The sequence below is a fragment of the Nymphalis io genome, chromosome 10, assembly GCF_905147045.1.
Source record: "Nymphalis io chromosome 10, ilAglIoxx1.1, whole genome shotgun sequence".
Taxonomy (NCBI): Eukaryota; Metazoa; Arthropoda; class Insecta; order Lepidoptera; family Nymphalidae; genus Nymphalis; species Nymphalis io.
In genome coordinates, this window is record NC_065897.1 from 12,148,182 (window position 1) to 12,170,346 (window position 22,165).

Below are 22,165 nucleotides of genomic sequence, written 5' to 3' on the forward strand. Positions count from 1 at the left end.
ACAGAAATAAAGCTCAAATTTTACTCAAACAGTATGTATTGCTTCTTTCATTTAAACTTTCTGATTTGTAAGTATAATCTTAAAAGAGAACTTTTTAAATAATTGCTTGAAAAATAGTCATTAAATTCTTTCAGACGAATTAAGGTATTTAAAATGTGTTCGATTAATAATTATAAAGAGATTAAATACAAAGCCTTTTAATCGATTTTAATGCTGTATATAACTTAATACGCATACCACTCAAAAATGTAGATTTTCTACCACTGTCTTGTGAACAATATAACTTATTTTCTTAAAATTATAGAATATCCCACTAATCTTTTCAAGACCCGGTTCGTATAACTCCCTCCGTTGATATCAGTTTCACGGCCACGCTTGAGAAAAAAACAACGATATTTGTCACGTGTTTTTCATATATAGTTTTGAACATATAAGATTTTCTTGTGTTAAAATTCGAACTAAGATTTGTTTAAATTCTGTATTTATGTTCAACCGTTTAATTGAAATATCGACAACATATTATGCTCTAGAAACATGTAAGTAGAATTTTGTCTATTTTTTTTCAATCATAATTTAATAGGTATTAATAACCGCTCTTTGAACCCCTGACAACGTGTATGCAATGTTTTGTTGTGTAGTTAAAGCGTAACAAAAAACTCACTTTCGCTTTTATAATATTAGTTATTACGTTCATAATAAATGTGTCATATATTAGGAAAATTACATAGTCTGTTTCTTTGACTAATCTATATAAGATTATTTTAGAAATAAATAATTTTGATTTAAGACTAATGTAATATGAGTATGATATATGTAAAAATTTTCGAAGACAATGAGTATGTATGTATGTAGTGTATTAGTGTGTGTTGATAAGGTCTTCCTAATCGATTACGTCCTTGGGGGTCACCTCGAGTCAAACGTGCAAGTGTGCGCAAACACAAGAACATCCTATCCATTCTGCCACGCTCAGCCGTTCTTAGATTTGTACCAGCCATCTGCTTTTAATATTTACAAATTCTATCCATTCGGCTATCTGGTATTAAATAGATAACTAAAAATAATAAAGGGCAAAATAATAAACTGCATAAAACAAAAGGTTATGACGTGTATCTTCATCAAATCGCGAAATATTACGCCAATGTCACGTTTGTTTAAGAAAACACGTATATTCTATCGCAACCAATAAAAGGAGTACAGACAAAAAAAAACACAACTTTTTTTTTAAATTGAATTGACGCGATACAATTGGTAGACATTCAATTATCTAGTGTTAATTATGGATTCGCGAAAAAATTGCGTTAGAACTACGCAGAACACAACCAACACATTGGTTCAACCAATTGGTCAAATTGATAAACACATTGGTCAATCATATCATAATCAATCATATTGATCAATAGTATTGTTATTATAATAATGATTTCATTATAATATATAAGCCGCGATGATCGTGGGTTCAAACCCGGGCAAGCACCACTTAATTTGTGTTTATAATTCATCTCGTGCTTGAAGGTGAAGGAAAACATCGTGAGGAAATGTCCAAGTGTCTAATTTCATTTAAATTCTGCCACATGTGTATTCTGCCAACCCGCATTGGAGGAGCGTGGTGGAATAAGCTCCAAACCTTCTTCTCAAAAAGGGAGAGGAGGCCTTAGCCCAGCAGTGGGACATTAACAGGCTGTTACTGTTATATAAAACAAATAATTTTATTATTATAATTTTGTTATAATTCGTTCGATACATTTTGACTAAATATATAATCAAACTCATATAAATAGTAATTTCATATTTCAGGGCGTTTAATTTTGAACGGAACAATTAAATTCTTATCAAGAACACACAAAACTGCAAGAAAACAAAGAAACGGTTTCAAATTTATTACAATTAATAAAATGTATGTGTCCAATTAAATTCCATTCCCATACCAAGAACTTGAGCAATATTGCTCCAATCTTAGAACAACCTTAGAATTTCTTTCAATAATTCCAATCTGCTCTGCTGCTCACGCAAATAGTAAATACAGATAAACTTCAAATTAGTGCCTGCTCGTATTTTTGTTTTGTACAACCGGAATCAACTTGTTAAAACCGGAAAAGATAGACATTTGTAGTAGGTGGTGGTACGGATTTGTGCAAGACCGTCTGGGTAGGTACCACACATTCGTCAGATATTCTACTGCCAAATTGCAACTTAGTATCTATTGTTGTGTCGGTTTGAAGGTTGAGTGAGCTCACTACAGGCACAAGGGGCATAAAATCTTAGTTCCCAAGATGGTGGCGCATTGACGATATAATGAAAGAATAATATATCTTACAATGTCGATGTCTCTGGGTGGTGGTAATCAATTATTATCATTTTTTATTGTCTTTGCACCAATTTTATTTTAAAAATAATTATAAATATTTGTTAATCAATATTTTATTTTATATAATACGTCAATAAGCTTTATAACAATACCAATAACTTATACTACCTACACGTATAGGTGCCCTGCTCTCCTAAACATATTACAATTAAGGATGGTGTAACCGGATTTAACTGGATATAACCGGAATAGATGATTATAAATATTTGTGGCGCCATAATGTACATTTAAAATTTCGATATACTAAACAATACTACTGTATGTGTTTAGTTTATTATCTCCTGTGGTCTGGGTATTTGCTTTAAATGCTATTATTCAAAATTTATTATATGTATGTAGAATAAAATATTTAATAATAATTTGTTCATTGTTCTAGTTATTTCACAACAATGCTAACCTATACTAATATTATATTCTTTTTATACTATGTATATATGTATGTCTGTATGAATGACTGTTACTCTTTCCCGGATAAACCACTGAACCGTTTTTGATGAAATTTGGTATGAAGGAAGCTTGGACCACAAGTTACCAATTTAGGAACATGGCACCTAACACCTGCCCCTTCCACTTACATGTGGGTGAAGCCGTGAGTGTAAACTAATTTATAACAAGTACTGATTTTTAATTTAGAAAAGCAGCTCTTTAATATTATATGTTAGCGACTTCCACGCTGTAAATACAATGTTACTTACCTTCTTTTAAAGATAAGCAATTATTGGTAATTTATGTGAATTTTAACCTAAACGCTTTAAATCTTTCGCAATTATATAATTTGGTACCATAGAGCTGGTTTAACAGTGGAGACAGAAGGTGAAACCACCTACGTAAATTTTCTCCTCAAAAATTAGTGGATGCATTAGCCCAGCAGTGGGACATTTACAGGCTGTTACTTTTATAGTGAAAACATCTAACAATAATTAATTGGTGTATTCTTGTTATAATTGGTCTTTAGTCTATATTTATTGTACACCCATACACTATTAACGCAATTATGGTCAAATTGTCACCGAGTTAACTGACATAGATAGACACTCGCAGCCTTAAGGCGGACTGTCAATACTGTCTAATGAGAAATATCGAAATGAAATCACAGACAATTTTTGGTACACCATATAGTTTTGACATATTCCTAACGATTAGTAGTATTTAATTTGATAGATGTCTATGCTCTGATAATACAAGGATAGACTAGCGAAAGATATGTTACAATGCAAAAATATGTGTGCGTGTCTGCACTTGCTATTCTATCACTCTCATAATCCAAAATCTAACTTGACCGGAAAGAGTGGCTTTACGTGCGTTTCGAGACACAGGAGCTTAAACATTGCCAATTCCCATACCCCAGACATTTTCAAGACAATTTCTCGACAGAAAAACTAAGTAACAATTTTTTTGGCGAAACATGGGAGCATACGCAAGCGATCTTGTGGCGCTCTTCTTTAAGACGGAAAGGGTACCGCTGCTTTTTTAGTGGGTATTCCGATGTTCAGGGCGCGTTCGGCGCCTTGGACACCGACGAATCCCACATACCTCACTGTTCCCGAAAGGGAAACGTTCTTCCAGCGATAAAAAGGGGACTAAACCATAAAGCAATCAAATAAATAGAATAGAGAATTATTATCACTTACTTAATAAAACCAGAAAGGAGATTTAGGTCAGACGTTGGGTAGCCCATTGACCGTGAAGTTATGACATATCTCAAACGCTATTGTTAAATGTCTAATATCCGGTGCGTAGTGTTTATTTTTAACAATCTCACTTGCCATCGGGAGGCCAGCGAGTGATGTTTCCTTGACACCTGTAGAAAAATAATATTCATTGTTGAAATTCATTGAAATAGTTATTTAAAAGTTAAAAAAAAAATATTACCCATATATTATCAGTGAGTATATTTTTATTTATATATACACGACTGTTTATTTGTTTATGTTGTATACGATTGTAAGGCTGTTGTATCCCATAACTTTACTGGTGGTAGGGCTTAGTGCAAGCTCGTCTGGGTAGGTACCACCCACTCATCAGATATTCTACCGCAAAACAGCAATACTTGATATTGTTGTGTTCCGGTTTGAAGGGTGAGTGAGCCAGTGTAATTACAGGCACAAGGGACATAAAATCTTAGTTCCCAAGGTTGGTGGCGCATTGGCTATAAGCGATGGTTGACATTTCTTACAATGCCAATGTCTAAGGGCGTTTGGTGACCACTTACCATCAGGTGGCCCATATGCTCGTCCACCTTCCTATTCTATATAAAAAAAAAAAAAAATAAACGCCATCGGTCGCTTAAAGCGTTACACCGTACGCAGGAACACAACAATACCAAGTAAGGGCGGTTGGCAGTTGAAAATGTGATGAGTGAGTTGTATTAATACGAGCTTTCAAAAAGCCCTAACGTCTTACCATATCGTAATATGTTATGTTCCTTGTATCTCTAAGTACACTGGCTCACTTACCGTTTAAACTCTGCTGGTAGAATAAATGATTAGTGAGTGGTATACCTAATGGTGTTATATATTTTGATTATAATAAATAAAGCTCACACGTGAAATAAGTTGCTTCAAGTTAAAAATAATATCATAGGATTACGATCACAGTTATTACATATGAGTGTCTGCCTCGTTGGTCCAGTGGCTTGATGTAAGGCTGCAAACCCGTAGGTCCTGCGGTCTATTCCCAGGTCGGGCCTTTAAAAGTTATTGGGTTTTTCTATCAAAAAATTCTCAGCAGCAGCCCGGTGTCTGGAAGTTGGAAGTGTGTTCACTCCCGTGCCTCGAAAAGCACGTAAAGCCGTTGGTCTTGCGCCTGAACTCTTTCCGGTCGTGTCGGATTGCTGTCCCATCGGATTATGAGAGTTAGGGAATAGAGAGTGCACCTGTGTTTGCGCACACACTTGTACACTATAATATCTCCTGCGTAGTTAGCTAATCTCTCTTGAAATGGGCCGCCGTGGCCGAAATCGGTCTGGAGGACATTATTACATATTATTATTATATAACAATTATTCATATTCATAGAGCTATTTCATAATTGACGTCTCTTTACTACATTCAATTAGCTTTACATGGTATTGTTATGAATGAGTAATGATTAATTGTATGTCTATTGCTGATAAAATATTTAATAAAATGATGACGTAGAATGTAATTACTTTTGTCTCTTATATATGTATGATGTATATACTATATACCTTCCCAGATTCGTAGGGGTAGAAACACCTCATAATACGTTAATATTTAAGGAGAAAGATACAAAAAAAAACCTTATTTTTTGGGTCAGGACCTTCTCTAGCGTACGCAACATCTAACCAAAATTTTATCACAATCGTTTGAATATCTTAGGAACGTATAGAAGATAAACACACTAAAATTAATCTCTATTTATCAAGAAAGAAAAATGAGAAGATTATATTTGAATGACCGCAAAGTTGTTGAAAAAAAAAACCATTTAGCACAAGTTTGAGATATAAGTATATAGTATACTAGCCTAGATTAAAATCTTACTGGTGGTAGGATTTTGTGCAAGTTCGACTGGGTAGGTACCACCCACTCATCAGATATTCTACAGAAAAACAGCAGTACTTGGTATTGTTGTGTTTTGGATTGAATGAGTATATAAAATAAAGATTTAATTATAAAATAGCCTAATGTTAACATGTGTAAATACACGTTACTGGTGGTAGGGCTTTGTGCAAGCTCGTCTGGGTAGCTACCACCCACTCATTAGTTCCGGTTTTAAGGGTGAGTAAGCCAGAGTAATTACAGGCACAAGGGACATAATATCTAAGTTTCTATGGATGATGCGAAGTAAGCGATGGTTAATATTTCTTACAATGTCAATAGTGGCCCATTTTTTCGTGCCTTCCTATTCTATAAAAATCAATACGCGATAATGGAAACTTCTAAATAAATATTATAACAATATTTTTGTAAAAAAACACAATGCGATTAACATTAAGTCTGTGTGTCTCGGAGCCATTATAGTTATGTTTGTGCGCTTCTGTTTGAAACCGCAAAATTTTGGTTTCAGAATACCAGGCCTTTATAGGGATTTCGAACCATTGTTTTGACGTAGCTATTTTGGTATCCCCTATCTTTTATTTCCATCAACAAAAACAGGCAAAATTAAGAAGACAACAATACGTACCTAATCATTATTAGGATTATATTTTACAAATGTATGTATATCTTGTATATCTAGATTATATATAAGGCTCTTTTATAGAAATTTCATTTAAACTTAGATACGTCATATTACAAGATTAAATGAAATATAAAGTTCTACCAAAACTACTACGTATTATTGTAATAGTATTTTAAGCTTCAATCAACTTTTTCAAATAGTTAAAATTATATTTTTAAAATATTGTTTTTGTTTTTTTGTGTATTTTTAATTTGTTTTTGGAAGAGTATGTATTGAAAGCCATTGAAATGCATATATATTCCTAATTAAAATTGTATAACCGAGATAAAAAACGAGGGGTGTTAGAAATCATCTCCAACCGCAAGACCGCCTTCAATTTTTTTTTATCCGAATGTTTAATCGTGATGGACCTTAGCTAGGCGAAAATCCGTTCAGCCATTTCAATTCTCTTTCGTATTTCTCTCGAAAATAATGACTATTTCAAAAACAGGCAAATAAGAGTAATAGTAAAATATGCTTCCTTTATAAATGTCTGTTTGGTGAAGCACCGGGTGTAATATCATATTTTAGTCCGGTAATAAAAAAAAATCTTGTTGAATTGGTTCTTGGTTTGTAAAAAGAACTTTAGCGACTTATTTTATTAGTTATGTTGAATAATGTTGTCCTTTTTAGTTTCAAATGCCGAATCAAAAAAGACAGAAAGAGAGAATATAAACAGCCGCTAACAATATTTATAAGTATAGCCGTAAATTAATTGCACGATCATTTGTATACACCTATAGCGCCATCTTTGATTTCCTCGTTGCATTAACAAGCAAGTATATTATTAGGATACTAAATATTTACAAAAAAATTCTTTGAAGTTCTGCATAAATGTCATAGATGGCGCTAATTAATAAAATATATTATTATTGAGGAAGTGGAAAAATGTATTATTTGCAAAGTTTTTAATTAATGTCACAAAATAGGATCTGAGTAACTATTCGAATAATCAATGTATTTTAACTACAGCCCTTCTTTTTGAGGAGAAGATCTGAAACTTATTCCACCAAGTTGCTCCATTGCTAAGGTTATCGTCTCCTCAAATAGATAGAGGAAGAGGTAGCCCAGCAATAGGATAGTTACAAGCTGTTACTTTACTTTATATTATAGTTCTTTATCATATTTTTATATCAACAATATATTTTTATATATAATATTTTTATATCAATATAAATATATTTTTTATAATAATAATAGCAAGTGTTGCTTGCCGATAACTTAAACCTTGATCTTAGAAGTCACAAAAACCTAAACAATGTGCTTAAATTTAAGTAAAAATAAAAGAATACAGGAAAAATATATTAAGTATGTATATATAAAGTTATGCTTAAACAGTTTGGTAGTAAATAATTTGTTTATATAAAAACACACTTGCTTAAATTTCGTGTAACGGTTATTTATATAAAACAAAATCACGTACGAGAAAAACTTAACAATAGCATAATAGGTTAGAAATGTACTTGAAAAATACATATGATTTTGGCAAGCCCGTACTTAGAGATCCAAGCCCTTTAGACGCTTTGACATTTAAGGATCCCTCATGCTGAAGCAGTTAGAGTAATATTATTTATATATTTTTGACCTTCCTTTACTTCCCTAGGCCGGTGCCTGGTAGGCCTAGACACAAATTCGTAGGTCGATATTGGTATTGCGTTTGTATGGACAAGTCATCATTTGCGGCCTTTAACTGTATATTGATTCAAAAGAACACCCAACATGCATAAATTAAAATTGGATTTCTTTTTTTTTTTTTAAACATGAATAGCTTTTTAATACACGCAGGCTTCAATCATATTTCAAGTTGTTGTGAGTATATATGAGTAATTTATTTCTCTCGTTCCTTATATCCCATAAAGATAAAAAAGATAGCACTACTCCATAAATTCGAATACACAGGGTTAGTGACAACTGACTCAATTATTTTTTGGAACAATATATACGCTTTTACAACCCGTTTCCAGAAAAAGTTAAAGCATAGAAATAGTAAATTTGAAAAACAAATTAACTATTAAAGAAAATTTATGCTCTAACAACTTTATACGTGCAGCGTGCGAAAGAAACGTTTGCTGTCGGGCCGTTTCAAATAATTATTATTGTAGACAAAAATTGGTAATAAGAAAGGTCTGATGATAGATTTCTTGATAATCAATAATCTAAAAGATCTTTCTAATAAACTGGTCCACACATCTGGTAACCCAAGAGCTGGCGCTTATTTAGTCCAAAGGCTGAGTCTTGCAGTGCAGAGAGGCAATCTGGGGTACAATGCCACAGGACAATCTCTTAGATGGCGTGTTTTTGCTACAAATTTGTAATCTATATTTTGTTTTTTTGTTTTAATTTTATTTATTATAAAAATATCTGTACATAGTTTTCATAGCTAAATATAATACAAAATTAAATAAGAACAGTAACAGCCTGTTAATGTCCCACTGCTGGGCTAAGGCCTCCTCTCCCTTTTTGAGGAGAAGGTTTGGAGCTTATTCCACCACGCTGCTCCAATGCGGGTTAAATTAAATTAAATAAGTAATTGTATAAAATTAAAAAAATTAAAAAAAAAAGACATAACTTTATTAAAAGGAGACTTAGACTTGGGTTTTGAAGTGGAACCATTTTGATAAATAAACTGATTAGTTTAATGATTATTAAACTAAAAATGAAATTCAAATTACATACTATAATTTATAAGTTGAAGTAAATATTTGAATGTATATTAAAACATCGCCTGACTCGCGTTGCTTGTCTTAAGCCTATTAAATACAATAACTGCCTACCGAAGGCCATAACAAATGTCAATGCATCTTATTAAAATAGCCTTGTACTTCACGCAGTCACGTGCATTTGGCAAATGCACTCGTACTCGCGTCGCCTCTCTTCCGTTATAAAAAAATATATCTGTGAAAAAAAAATTAAAAACGCGCGCACTCCTTACTCTTGAAAAAATTGTTTTAAATATTTTTAATGCCTAGGATTTGATATCAGGATTATTGGTATATATTTATATATATAGTGAACGTTAAGTGAACTTTGTTAGAAATAATTAAAAAATAATCATATTTTTTTTAATTCATGAGAATACGCGCGAAAATTTGCATGTTAGTTTATTGTGCTTAACGTGTCTAAAATCAATTGTGTAAATAGAATATTAAGTTCTTTTACAACTATTGTCGGAAAAGCTTCCAAAATTAAACAAATACAGGGTAAGTTGTCTTATATGCTATATAAAGTAAGTACATATACAATCGAATTTATAGTTACAATACATACTTACATATTTTTATGAGATAAAAAAAACGATCCCTGATCATTTACATGCATATATATAATTTGGTTAAAAGCTCATCTGCCTTTGCCATACATTAAAAAAGAATGTTAATCGTGACTTAACATACTTCTTCTAAGCACGACGGAGCGATCCAGATACTTAGCTAACCTGTCCCGATCAGGCATCGATTTGCAATCATTGACTTCGAATACTAATTACTATTAGCACTGCGCTTTACGATCGTTTATTTTTATTAATATAAAGAACGAGGCAGTTTTTTTTTTTTTTTTATAGTAAAGGAAGGCGGACGAGCATATGGGCCACCTGATGGTAAGTGGTCACCAACGCTCTTAGACATTGGCATTGTAAGAAATGTCAACCATCGCTTACATATCCAATGCGCCACCAACCTTGGTAACTAAGATTTTATGTCCCTTGTGCCTGTAATTACACTGGCTCACTCACCCTTCAAACCGGAACACAACAATATCAAGTATTGCTGTTTTGCGGTAGAATATCTGATGAGTGGGTGGTACCTACCCAGACGAGCTTGCACAAAGCCCTACCACCAGTGTAGTTTACGAATTAATTAGTAATTAAAATGATGTTTTCATCAGACTATTTTTTTTACAAGACATAAAAATATATCAAAACAATTCTATAACATCGATTGTTTTTTTTTATATATTTAAGTATATTGATGCAAATGTACCGAGACCGACTGACATTTCACCAACCCGCATTGGAGCAGTGTGGCGGAATAAGCTCCAAAACCTTTTCCTCAAAAAAAAAAGGAGAGGAGGCTTTAGCCCAACAGTGGGGCATTCAGTCTGTTACTGTTACGGTCTGTTGTATCAAAAACTCTCTAAACGTTTACGAAGACCTTTGATTTAGCGTTTTAAGTCCATTAGAACGAGATCGAGGTCAATGCTCTTACAATTAAATAACAATTATGTGTTTCATTTTGATATACAGTTCATTTAATCATTTATATTCGTATTTTTTTATTATTTAAAACAAACACGAAATCGATCGATCGTAGTTATTCGACCTTAAATTCGATGCGTATTATACAAAATTATATTTAATTTGGTTATATTAATTGAATAATTTTTGAAGTTTTATCTTTCTGTATAATACTGGTGTAGAAGTACTGGTGGTAGAGCTTTCTGCAAGCTCGTCTGGGTAGGTACCACCCACTCATCAGATATTCTACTGCAAAACAGCAATATTTGGTGTTGTTGTGTTCCGATTTGAAGGGTGAGTGAACCAGCGTAATTACAGGCACAAGGGACATAACATCTTAGTTCCCAAGGTCGGTGGCGCATTGGTGATGTAAGCGATGGTTAACATTTTTTACAATGTCAATGTCTTTGGGCGTTGGTGACCATTTATAATCAGGTGGCCCGGCCCATATGCTCGTCCGCCTGCCTATTCTATATAAAAAAACAATATAACCTCTAAAATACGAGGCAGTCTTTTTTTAAATATATCAATATAATGTAACATTTAATCATTTATGCGTTTATGCATATTATATGGCGGTTAAAATCAATCCACGTCAAATAAAAGCACTCCCACGGAAAGTTTACAAGCTAGAGTAAAAAATTGTTAAAACCTTTTTCTTGCTTCTAGCAGTGTTATAAAACAATAAAAATTAAACGGGATAAGCACAATGATGAATGATAGTCGGATAAAGTATTTATGAAGGTGTTCTCAATAATCGATTAATTTGAAAACAAGTTTTTAATATAAAATACTTGATTATTTTTACATTTTAAATGGTTTTTTTAAGTGGAAATTTTATATATGTATGTTTAGAAGTATAGAAAAAACGGCGTATGTAAACACGCATATGTGAGGTTTCTGTACAATGCGAATTAATAGAAACTAAATAGGTAATTCACGCTGTAAGATATAGTGCCGTTTATCTTATGAATGCTATTAGATAATTTACATAAATAATTAATGAATTACTTTATGTTAATGATTCAGTTTTTAAGATTATTAGAAATAATAGGCTCTACATCAAGCATATATATACTCAAATATATCTCGTATTAAGAAAAAACTATTATCTAAACTATACTCACGAGAGAGTATTAATACATACTTACGCACTTACACTCAAACGCACTCGCTTGCTTACATAAACATATATTAACATAATACTCAGTATTTTTCTTTAAGACTTAAAGACGAAGACGAAGGAAAAGCAATATAATTAAAATATCGTTAGTAAAAAGATTGTAATTAAAATAAAACAACTTTTTAAATCGAATTATAGTGATAATACAAAGATCTAGCCAATGGTGCAAATCGTAAGCTATTATTAAATCGGAATGTTGGCATGTTCGTTTGTAGTGATTGAGACAAATTATCTAATACCCAATGTTACAAGGTTACTAATAATATTCACACGAGCAAGAACAGTTAATTCTGAGAGGCGGAAGCGTAAGAAATCATTCAAATAGATCATCTTATTTCATATTTCCTCATTTAGAAGTTGAATATGGTCACCATGGCTCACAGACATTGGCGGCAAGAAATAATAACCATTTCTTACATCACCAATGCCCCACGAACTTTGGAATTAAGTTGCTATTGTGCCTGTAGTTAAACTGGCTCGCTTATCATTCAAACCGAAATGCAATAATACAAAGTGTTGGCGTTCAGCCTTTTTTTTTTTTGCGGAATATTTGATGAGTCGGTGGTACCCAGACGGGCTTGCACAAATCCCTATCACCAAGAAATAAAAAAAAAAAAAAAATATATATATATATATATATATATATATATATATATATATATATATATTTATTTATTTATATATATATATTTTACTTGGTGTATATATATATATATATATATATATATATTATGTATCTTTCATACTTATATATAGCGTTCGGCTCAAAAGAGTTTACATTTTGCGTGTTTAGTAGAATTGCGTGTTTCCTTTTTGAGTAAAATATAAGCCAACTGCGCATGTCACGATCAATGGAAGTAACATATTTTCTTTCAACATACGTTTTATAACATAAGAAGTTATAAATAAATCTATTTCGTAACAGAAAAAAAAAAACGTAACACCATTAATTCAATTAGGGACATACAAATTCAATATAAATGAGTGAATGAAAGTAATCGATGTATGCGCGCGCATTGCATACAAGCCTTCGTTTTACTACGAGACGACGCATTCTAGACCGATTTAGTCTACTTCTGTTCCATTACTGATCAGAATCTGACGTATGACGGGAACTTAGTAAATAAAATAGTAATGGAAATCAGGTTTACGAAAGGAAAGTGCGATCACAGACATAAATATACAAACATAGCGAGATACGAAAATATAATATAGAACAGTAAGTGCACGGGAAGGCATTGTACTCAAATCACAACACATGCATTCCTGTAATATCGATTCGGACAAAGTAAATGCGAAACGCGAACGAAATAACTGTGCGATTCTAGATCAACGAAATCGGCAAATTTAACAACGCGTCATGGACACATAAAATTTAAAACCTATATTAAAAAACTGATCGCATTTAATTTTTAAAAGAAAACAAACTAAAACACTTTGTATAAAATTGAAAAAGAAAACAAAGAAGGTCCAGTCATCTGGACTACAGGGCTGAACTGTGCCTGTAATGGAGAAAGGTGAACGCTTTTCAGAGTATCTGTTCGTGAAGATGGGCCCAGGAGATAGGGGCCCGAAGACTACGGAAGACCGGACGGCTGCCGTTGATCATACTGGCGTGAAGAAATGGTTTATAGATAACACTCTTTTAGTGATCACTTTGGCTGGAGTGCTGATTGGAATTTCAGTTGGTATGTCGAGTTTTAAAACACAATGACCCATTTCATAAATTAAGTATTTATACATAGTAAATATTTCAACTGTAATTTTGATTATGTTACTTACAATTAAAACATTCATAAACTTATGTCTACTTTTTTTTAAAATGTATCAAATATTAGACTGTCGAAAAAAGTATTATAGAATAATTCTAAATATTTAACCGTTTTTACAGGATTTGGTCTTCGTCCCTATCATCTAGGTCCAGATGCTCTTATGATTATATCCTATCCTGGAGAACTATTTATGAGGCTGTTGAAGCTTATGATTTTACCTCTGATAATTGCTAGCCTTATTGCTGGCTCAGCTAGTCTCAATGCTCGAATGAGTGGAAAAATCGCGGTGAGAACTCTGCTGTACTTCATACTCACTTCCATGTTTAATGCATTCCTTGGAATTCTGCTGGCGATGTTGATTCATCCCGGACAACCAGATTTAAGAGAAGATTCTATTGCTGCTTTTGAAAATAAAAGAGATCACAGTATCTTGGACAGTCTACTAGATATTGGGAGGTATGATTTTCCTAAATTTTGTCTAAATGTTTTATTATATCAAATATCAAACTAGCTATTATATTATATTATAAATCTAGGATGATAATTGTTTTTAGTGTATTTATTTATGATTCGAAAGCATTAATTCATAATGAAGATAACAATTTTTTTTATCAATACATGACCTTTTTCTTACTTCAGAAATATTTTTCCGGATAACATTGTTCAAGCTGCATTCCAACAAGCGCATACTGTGTACATTGAACCAAAAACTATCTTTCCGAAAAATGTAAATGACAGTGGCAACTACCGAATATTAGTTCGAGACATCAGATATAGGTAATTACAATACCTACACGACAATAAGAAACATAATTTTATTCTGAAATTTACTGATTTTATCATTTTCAGAGCAGGAACGAATACATTGGGTCTAGTGTTCTTTTGTCTTGTGTTTGGAAGTCTGTTAGGTACTTTGGGACCTAAGGGTAAAGTTGTGATTGATTTCTTCCAAGCCATCTTTGAAGTGATAATGAAGATGGTGACAGGAGTGATGTGGTTTACTCCTATTGGAGTTAGCAGTGTTATCGCTGGGAAGATTCTGGGAGTTAACAATGTTGGTGCGTTTATAAAAACTTTGGTCAATATATTTATCTATTATAATTAGAATTTATATCAGTAAGTAGTGCTATGTATATAAGAATGTTTTAAAGCTTAACAAAAGTTCACAAATAACATGTTTTGAGCCGATGGTTAAGATTTATGGTTTTTATTAATTTTATTATTTCATTAATATTAAAGTTAATAGTTTCAAATTAATAAATTTAAATGCCAATAAGCCAAGATGCTCTTGGATTGAATTCGTTGAAGTCCAAATATTAAGTTTTTCATGCTTTAACTTTTTCTAATTATATATCGTACACGGTATATCTGATGAACCAAATACCAACCCCCAATGTACCAGCGGGTTGAAGTAAGATATCAATCACAGTAGAAGTAGAGGTCTCTATCAAATTAAAGGATATTTACAAGCTGCTCATTCTTTCAACTTAATTTTGTATAATATTTTTTTAACTTTCTTCCAGCACAAGTAATGTCTCAGCTAGCATGGTTCATTGCTACAGTCACAATTGGAGTATTTCTCTATCAATTAATCGTGATGCAAATGATATACTTCCTATTCCTAAGACGAAACCCATACAAGTTTTACTGGGGATTATCACAGGCCATGTTGACTGCATCCGCTACGGCTTCCACGTAAGTTAATAGGTTTAAATAAAATTTTGTCGAGTCTTTCAAATTGTGCATTACTACAGAACAAAACAAAATTACTAAGCTTAAAGTAATTAATATATATATAATTATTAGTTAATATAATATATACCATGTTAATTATACTATTGATTATCACCCGTTTTGCCAGAACTGTGTTCTGTCTTGTATCTTGTTCCGTTACTTTCAGAGCCGCAGCTCTCCCTGTAACCTTCCGCGCCATGGAGGGTCCGCTGCGCATCGACCCGCGCATCACTCGTTTCGTGCTGCCTATCGGCTGCAACATCAACATGGACGGCACGGCCTTGTTCCTGTCTGTCGCGAGTGTCTTCGTTTGTCAGATGAACAGCATGCGGCTCAGTTTTGCGCAGTTGACTGCTATATTGTTAGTTTCGTCTCATTTTATTAAATTAGTAACACTTTTCCATTGTAATTTGAAATAACAACAAAAACATGATTTTGTTGTGGTATTTTTTCTGACGTTTTTATAAGTTGCAGATCAAAATATTCTTGTTGGGATTATTTGAAAGTTTGACTCAGTATTTAGTTTGTATGCTAATATAGTTTGTTTTCTTATATATCATATTTGTTATTTACAGTTTGACGTCAACAGCAGCATCAGTATCATCAGCATCGGTTCCTTCAGCAGCGATGGTATTGCTGTTAGTAGTTCTCGCAGCCGTTGATGCTCCCACCCATGACGTTTCTTTACTATTTGCTGTGGATTGGCTCGTGTAAGTTATTTTTATAAATATATACATACAAATGTAATAGATTTCGTTTCACCATCGTGGCTTGTTTGTAGATTTAAAAATTTTCAATTTGTGGTTGTTTTTTTTTTCATTATTCCAACGGATGGATCAAAATTTGTTACTTAATATTTATGACTACATCATTTATCGAATTATCTATGTTTAAATATTTTTATATCATAAAAATTGTACTATGTATTTGTTATATTAGATTAAATTAAAGCATTCTGTTTCGATATGAATGCTATAATCGATCCAAGTTTCCGTCAATCAGCTCAGTTGGCAGAGCATTATATTCCAAAATTAGATATGAAATATCAAGGTCATATATTGTCTTCTTAAATTTATTATTTGTGTGTACTTTATTGTAAAACGTCGAAGACTTACAACGAGCAGAATAAACAAAAAAATAATGAAATATTCGATGTTTTTGTTAATCTATTATATCTAAGTAGCTTATTTCAACATAAAATCATATTAGATTCACAATAGCAAATATTGCAACGCTTCTATTGCTTATTAAATTTGTAAGGCGCTTTTTATATATGACGCATGATAATACATTTAAATGAGCCTTATTATTAAATGATTTATCATTAATGTTTCTTTCAAAATACATAATATTTTAAAACAATAAATTGAACTAAATTCCTTACAAATTTCAGTGATCGCATACGAACAACCAACAATATGTTGGGGGACTGCTACGCGGCAGCGGTCGTGGAACACATGTCCAAGAATGAGCTCATGGCTTGTGACGCAGCTTCAATGGTGAGATATTAAATCTGCCCCAAAAAGTATTATTTAATCTAAATGTAGAGCCCGATATGGCCCAGTGGCTCACGTTGTCTATCAACCAAATCAACGCGTCAATCTTAACCAAAGATTGTGGTTCTAATCCCGGGCAAGGAACGCCGAGTTTTCACGTGAATGATGATTCGGCTACATGGTATATCCTGCATTGGAACAGCAATGCATAATAGCCATTCGGATTCGGCTACATTGTACAATAAACTCAAAACCTACTCCCCGAGAGGAGAGGCGGACTTGAGCAATGGGTGAAAACAACATTTATCTCCTGAGACCTTAGTTTTACTTTAAATGATCGAATACTCTCCATGATCGGATTTTTCATATTAGATATCACTTATACGAACATTTTGTAAGAATATGTAAAATATATGTTTCTTTGCCGTTAACCTTCATTATTTATTTAAAAGACATTTTATATTACAGGAACCGTCACTTCCCAATGGCTTGCCGACATCAAACACAGAAGTGGAAATAGGTATTATAACACCTGGTAAAAAGTCATTAGCCTCTGATGACGTAATTGTTGATATGCATTTACATAACAACACCAATAGGATATAATCTCCCCTTTATTGTAAACCATTTAATTGATACAAGCTATACACTGATCAAATTAAATTTATGTAAAATGTAAACAAAAAGTGAAATTATCAACAACAAAACTTTACTGGTGGTAGAGTTTTGTGCAAGCTCGTCTGGGTAGGTACCACCCACTCACCAGATATTCTACCGCAAAACAGCAGTACTTGGTATTGTTGTGTTTCAGTTTGAAGGGTGAGTGAGCCAGTGTAATTACAGGCACAAGGGACATAACATCTTAGTTTCCAAGATTGGTGGCGCATTGGTGATGTAAGCGATGGTTAACATTTCTTACAGTGCCAATGTCTAAGGGCGTTGGTGAACACTTACCATCAGGTGGTCCATATGCTCGTCCGCCTTCCTATTCTATATAAAAAAAAACATTTATTGGAAAGCAATACAATTTTAAAAGTGCACTCAATTTTGTACTTCGTTATTATATTTGTAGAAAGTCATTTGTTTACACTTTGTATGAATTCACTCGAAGCTGAGTATATTTAGACTGTACCGTAATCAATATGTCTTATTAGATTTAGATGATTATATAACGGAGTCGATCAGTACCAATTTTTTAGTACGAAAAACAATAGCTGCATAAAAAAAAGTAGGTTGGATCATTAATTGACTTTTACGTTGTTATTTTTTTCATTTATTCCATTTCTATTACATTGTTAAGGGTTCCTCTTTTTTTAGTATTTTAATTACTGTTTATCATTTCGTTGTTTTTTAAATGAACTTCGTTCTTTTATTATTAATGTATAGCATTTTTAGATTAAGTCTATGTTTATATTTAAAGTAAATTGATTATTTTATCTTATATATGTATCGGCAACGTAGTTAACTTAAGGTTACTTCATTGATACACTGGTTAGTTTTTCATAAATATTAAAAATCGCAATAATGCACTTGTCATTTTCATTAAAATTATAAGTCAAACAAAATTTGATATTTTACTATTGGTGCTAAATTTTCGGGCTCGTTTGCTATCATATTAATCATCTTTTAATATTAATTGTATTAACGTAACTCATTTATAAGTAGAATTAGATCCAACTGTGATATGTGGTTCATTGTTATATACGTTTTCACTGTCTCTTCATATCGAGACTTAGACGATTAATTATAAATATAGTTGTAATCTATAAGTACATATAGGGCAGTTTATTATCATAGAAATAAAACTGATAATCAATTTTACAATTTTGTTTATTTTTCTATAAACATCTTGGACAGTCGTTTGGAACTCAATAATCGTTTTATATACAAATAATATCACTTAATCTGAAATAATTTGATGTGTAAAGCGAAATAAAATATACATAACATAGAAATATAAATCAAATTATTTCAAATGAAGCACCTAAAGGCGTTTTCGATACTTAGACGAAAATCACAGTATAAAATATTTCTAAATATATCAGTTACAATCATGGAGGCACAGATTATTGTCTTAAATATAAAATTTCAAATTATTGCATTAAAGATTTTATTTGCAAATACAATATTACAAATACAAATTAAAACTTACAATAAATTGCTGTATCTAAGAGTAACCTTATAGCTTACAGTAAAGCTGATTCGTTTGTGTTATACGTTATAACATGGCAGTCTTCATTTCATTCTCTTTACAAGGCACTATATAATATACAAACTAATATGTACAGTTAAAGTTATACCCGAATGAAGACATTATTTACATTTACCGTAAAATCGGTAATAAGCGCTTATAATCACTTTGAGCATATCCAGGGAAGTAAAATACAATTAACATGCACAAAATGATGCTAAATTACAAAAAACTAATCCGATTGCATCGGTAATCAATAAATACTATTAAAACAATACTTATAAGGCAAACAGTCGAGTACTAGATTATGTACAAAATATTATTAATAGAAAAAATAGTCTAACTTACATCCTCATCGTTGAGTGAGGGGGTTTCCTACTTCCTGGCGCAGGCGGAAGGCCTGGCCCTACCAGTGGTGACATAGACGGTGATCGAGTAGCTAATGGAGATAAGGATGGTGAAAACGACGGTGACATAGCAGCGGCAGCGGAAAATCCACCAGGAACATCATGACTAATAGGAGACCTTGGTAATAAGTGTTGCGGTTGCCTACATGATAACGATGGAGCTGGACAACTTCTTGGTGCGACTGTTGTAAGTAAAGGTGGTGGGACACTCTTTCCACCTGATATTGATGTTCCTTTGCTCTTTGCACTTGATGCGCCACTATTACCACTTTGTAATGACACCGCATCATCTTTTAAGCGGGCAATTTCTGAAAAAACATGCGCCAAAGGTTGATATTGCGGTCCCCAATCTAGTAAATAATCCCAGTTATAGCTTCCAGTTAATTCTTCTTCTGAATGAACAATAGAGCTTAGACTTCCTGTCATAGATGGCCCAGCAGTTGGTACAGCAGTGTTATCACCTGGTGCACTTGGGAAAGCACCAAGAGCCATCGCCCTATCAACAGCAGCACTCGCTTCATCAGCACTACTAGCTCTTTCGCTGCCGGTAACTTCATTTAGTTTAGCATAAATTAAGTTTGTTATATCATTTTCATGACCGCCATCTTCGTCAAATATATGCATTGAATCTATTGGACCATGATGCAACATTGTGTCTTTATTAACAACGTTTTCTGAACATCTTCTAGATGACGTTGATGCTCCTCCTCCAGTCCCAGTATCCACAATTCCTAATCTAGCTAAATATTCTTGAGTGTTATGAACAGAAACATCAGAGAGGTTATCATCGTCTGCCTGTCTATGCAGACCTTCTCTTTGTAATGGACCCTCGTTTATCATTCTTATTTCTTCATCTTCGCCATCTTCACCATCTTCTGCTGATCCACGGCCACTAGATCCGGATTGATCCGACCCAGACAATTCAGAAGTAGTTGCAGCCCCTGAATTGGAGCTTGCTGTATGAGCCCCGTATGGTGGTATTTCATCATATTTTGGGGGAGCAAATTGATTGGCGGAATTGACTGGACCTGTATTTCGTATAGGGATTGTATCAAAAGCACTTGGATCTACATAACTATTTGAGGCCCCAACTCCTTCGGAACTGAGTCCTGGCTTATTTACTTTCTTATGTCTTTTATTTTTCATATGTAAAAATAAGAATGCCGCTGCAAATATTATAATAATAAATATAAATGCAATTAATAATCCTAATGCCCAATCGGAAAGTCCACTGCTTTGTGCAATGGACGTGTCGTTGATCAGATTTGTGTGGTCGGAGACAACTGCTAAAGGATCGAGTAATATTTCAACTGCAGTTTTATTTGTTAGAGAGCCTTGCCTGCCTGAACTGGCTGTGACCACTAAGCTTATCGATTTATCAGAACCGAATAAGTTTTTAACTGATTCTACTTTCTTCTTCAAAATAATAACACCTGTTGTTCTGTTTATCTTAAAGTATGAATGTGAAGTTGACAGCTGATACACTATGCGCCCATCGATACCTTTATCTCTGTCTGTTGCTGTCGCTTGTCCTATTATATAACCTGCTGGTAATGAACCAGATTTCGGAACACCGAAATTGTAGGTTTTCTGAGTGAACTGAGGATAAAACTCGTCTCGACTTTCTATGTCAATTCTCACTTTGACCGTAGAACTTTTTCCACCTAAATCAGAAGATTTTATAGAAAATTCATATTTGTTCTTTTGTTCGTAGTCGAATACTGAATTAGTATTTACAAGACCCGTTGTAGAATCGATTTGAAACATTTTCCAAGAGTCATCGTTTCTATTGTAATTTGTAGACAATGGTACTATAGTGTAATTTAGTTTTCCATATTTGCCTCTGTCAAGATCTGTAGCTCGAGCTGTGAATACCGATGTCCCAACGCGTTCATTCTCACCTATTGTTTCGAAATATTCACTTACTGGGAATGTGGGTATATTATCGTTTTCATCGAGAATTTCTACGTCTATATAGACAACGTTACAAAGACACGGGCTGCCTTGATCACAGGCGACTATAATTAATTTGTATTTTGACTTTCCTGTGTCGTAGTCAAGTGATTTATTAACAGTCAAAACACCAGTCGTTGGGTGTACGTAAAATGATTTTTCATCGTCCCCTGAAGTTATGTTAAAAACAATCGCAGAGTTTGGCGTTCCGTACAAATCAGCATCGGTTACGGTTAGTTGAGTAAGTGTATGGCCAACTTTGACGTCTTCACTGATGGTGAGTTCAAAATCATTTACCGAAAACTTTGGAGCGTTGTCATTGGCATCTGTTACAGTAACAAATATCATAATTGACGTTTTATTTTGATTGTAAGACAGAGCTTTGCCTTGTTCCACAGCAGCTAAACCAAGGACATATGAATCCTGCACCTCTCTGTCCAATCTATTGACAAGTATCAAAGCTCCTTCTGTAGTAACATCAAAAGCATCACCCTCATTTCCGGATATGATATGAAAGTTGAGGTTATATCTTTTGAGAACATCGTTTATTCCACCAATTTGAAGAAGTGACGATCCCTTTTCCGTGTCTTCATTGACTGTGATCCTGTAATTCATAAAAAATCTTATTATTTTTTATTAATTTCTAAAATA

At 33.1% G+C, this 22,165-nt stretch overlaps 2 protein-coding genes across 7 annotated transcripts in view; one reads left to right on the top strand and one right to left on the bottom strand.

Moving 5' to 3' along the window:
• Positions 1 to 496: 496 nt before the first annotated feature.
• On the top strand, positions 497 to 18,787 carry LOC126771458 (excitatory amino acid transporter). 4 transcript variants are annotated; one of them, XM_050491354.1, is made up of 10 exons: positions 497 to 536; positions 13,494 to 13,649; positions 13,853 to 14,189; positions 14,373 to 14,510; positions 14,583 to 14,791; positions 15,257 to 15,428; positions 15,634 to 15,828; positions 16,043 to 16,177; positions 16,861 to 16,966; positions 17,432 to 18,787. In XM_050491354.1, the coding sequence occupies exons 2-10, from the start codon at positions 13,511 to 13,513 to the stop codon at positions 17,567 to 17,569; spliced, it is 1,569 nt and encodes a 522-aa protein (XP_050347311.1). In that variant the 5' UTR covers positions 497 to 536; positions 13,494 to 13,510; the 3' UTR covers positions 17,570 to 18,787. The 4 variants fall into 4 exon arrangements, with proteins under 4 accessions (XP_050347311.1, XP_050347309.1, XP_050347308.1 ...); XM_050491352.1 differs by lacking the exon at positions 497 to 536 and adding an exon at positions 9,380 to 9,747; XM_050491351.1 differs by lacking the exon at positions 497 to 536 and adding an exon at positions 12,140 to 12,266.
• The window catches only part of LOC126771437 (protein dachsous), a 266,674-nt gene continuing 263,292 nt past the window's right edge, over positions 18,784 to 22,165 (bottom strand). For all 3 annotated transcript variants that reach the window (XM_050491310.1, XM_050491311.1, XM_050491312.1), the window contains one exon: positions 18,784 to 22,118. In XM_050491310.1, the coding sequence (XP_050347267.1) occupies positions 19,499 to 22,118 (2,620 nt within the window). In that variant the 3' untranslated portion in view covers positions 18,784 to 19,498. The remainder of the gene's footprint in view (positions 22,119 to 22,165) is intronic.

Coding starts and splice junctions, on each gene's coding strand:
- LOC126771458 (XM_050491351.1), top strand. CDS start 12,155: ATGTTGGCATGTTCGTTTGTAGTGATTGAGACAAATTATCTAATACCC. Junction 12,267..13,493: donor TAATTCTGAGAGGCGGAAGC/GTAAGAAATCAT, acceptor AACGCTTTTCAG/AGTATCTGTTCGTGAAGATG. Junction 15,429..15,633: donor GCATCCGCTACGGCTTCCAC/GTAAGTTAATAG, acceptor CGTTACTTTCAG/AGCCGCAGCTCTCCCTGTAA.